The 2,060-nt window shown below is 48.7% G+C and overlaps 1 protein-coding gene across 1 annotated transcript in view; it reads right to left on the bottom strand.

Moving 5' to 3' along the window:
• EEFSEC (eukaryotic elongation factor, selenocysteine-tRNA specific) overlaps positions 1 to 1,565 on the bottom strand; it is a 439,817-nt gene extending 438,252 nt beyond the window's left edge. The window contains exon 1 of the mRNA XM_053720714.1: positions 1,233 to 1,565. Within this exon, the coding sequence (XP_053576689.1) occupies positions 1,233 to 1,512 (280 nt within the window). The 5' untranslated portion in view covers positions 1,513 to 1,565. The remainder of the gene's footprint in view (positions 1 to 1,232) is intronic.
• Positions 1,566 to 2,060: the final 495 nt, after the last annotated feature.

The following is a 2,060-nucleotide window of genomic DNA, read 5'->3' as shown; positions in this document are numbered from 1 at the left end:
AGCTGTCACTCTCTGACTCTATGGCTTGGGGGAAGCTGTCACTCTCTGACTCTATGGCTTGGGGGAAGCTGTCACTCTCTGACTCTATGGCTTGGGCAAAGCTGTCACTCTCTGACTCTATGGCTTGGGCAAAGATGTCACTCTCTGACTCTATGGCTTGGGCAAAGCTGTCACTCTCTGACTCTATGGCTTGGGCAAAGATGTCACTCTCTGACTCTATGGCTTGGGCAAAGCTGTCACTCTCTGACTCTATGGCTTGGGCAAAGCTGTCACTCTCTGACTCTATGGCTTGGGCAAAGCTGTCACTCTCTGACTCTATGGCTTGGGCAAAGCTGTCACTCTCTGACTCTATGGCTTGGGCAAAGCTGTCACTCTCTGACTCTATGGCTTGGGCAAAGCTGTCACTCTCTGACTCTATGGCTTGGGCAAAGCTGTCACTCTCTGACTCTATGGCTTGGGCAAAGCTGTCACTCTCTGACTCTATGGCTTGGGGGAAGCTGTCACTCTCTGACTCTATGGCTTGGGGGAAGCAGTCACTCTCTGGCTCTATGGCTTGGGGGAAGCTGTCACTCTCTGACTCTATGGCTTGGGGGAAGCTGTCACTCTCTGACTCTATGGCTTGGGGGAAGCTGTCACTCTCTGACTCTATGGCTTGGGGGAAGCTGTCACTCTCTGACTCTATGGCTTGGGGAAGCTGTCACTCTCTGACTCTATGGCTTGGGGGAAGCTGTCACTCTCTGACTCTATGGCTTGGGGGAAGCTGTCACTCTCTGACTCTATGGGTTGGGGGAAGCTGTCACTCTCTGACTCTATGGCTTGGGGGAAGCTGTCACTCTCTGACTCTATGGCTTGGGGGAAGCTGTCACTCTCTGACTCTATGGCTTGGGGGAAGCTGTCACTCTCTGACTCTATGGCTTGGGGGAAGCTGTCACTCTCTGACTCTATGGCTTGGGGAAGCTGTCACTCTCTGACTCTATGGCTTGGGGAAGCTGTCACTCTCTGACTCTATGGCTTGGGGGAAGCTGTCACTCTCTGACTCTATGGCTTGGGGGAAGCTGTCACTCTCTGACTCTATGGCTTGGGGAAGCTGTCACTCTCTGACTTTATGGATTGGGGAAGCTGTCACTCTCTGACTCTATGGATTGGGGGAAGCTGTCACTCTATAACTGTAATGGTTGTGGGAGCTGCCACTATACTTTTGGTTTGCAGCCCTAGTTAGCTCAATCACTCACCCCCAATAATGGTCCTGATGAGTGAGGCATGTCCTGGGCAATCCACTAGGGTAAACTGCAGCCGAGTGTAGCCGGTACCAGTCAGGTGTTCGGGAATCTGCACAGAGAAGCTAGAAAAGCCCAGGTCCAGCGTGATCCCCCGCTCCCGGCTCTGCGGGTTCTTATCGAAGGCAGCGGTGGAGGCCGTGGTACTCAGCGCCTTGGCCAGGGACGTCTTCCCGCTGTCAATGTGCCCCAGAACCCCCACATTAAAGTTTAACGTGCGCTCCTCTGCAGCCATAGGATTCTCGTGCGTTCCACACAGCAGTGCAACACTTCCTGGTTATCCCTCGGTTCGGGTGCAAACAGAGCCTTGAATTTAGTTCCGCTTCATCCTGTTACCCACAATAAACAACTGGAATCCCAAACGTGTTTAGACAACATGTACAGCTGGTGGTGTCACACGAAGACGGGACATTTGTACTCACATAGAGATATTATTATTACATTATTATTATTATTATTATTATTAACCCGAGGGAAACTGGTGAGATCGCACTATAATATATATTTCTTTTTTTCTGATTAAGTATTATTAATTTACATAAACTTCTTCTGTTGCTTAAAGGGACAGTAAAGTCAAAATTAAACTTTCATGATTCAGATAGAGCTGCAATTTTAAACAACTTTCCAATTCACTTCTGTTAGCAAATTTTGCTTTGTTCTCTTGGAATCTATTATTGAAGAGTAAAACTAGGTAGGCTCATAAGAGCTCAGGAGTGTGCATGTGTCTTTTTTACTTTATGGAAGCAGTGTTTTGCAACATTGTATAACAAAGCTACAAATAAT

The sequence above is a fragment of the Bombina bombina genome, chromosome 7, assembly GCF_027579735.1.
Source record: "Bombina bombina isolate aBomBom1 chromosome 7, aBomBom1.pri, whole genome shotgun sequence".
Taxonomy (NCBI): domain Eukaryota; kingdom Metazoa; phylum Chordata; class Amphibia; order Anura; family Bombinatoridae; genus Bombina; species Bombina bombina.
This window is presented reverse-complemented; position numbering and strand designations above follow the sequence as displayed.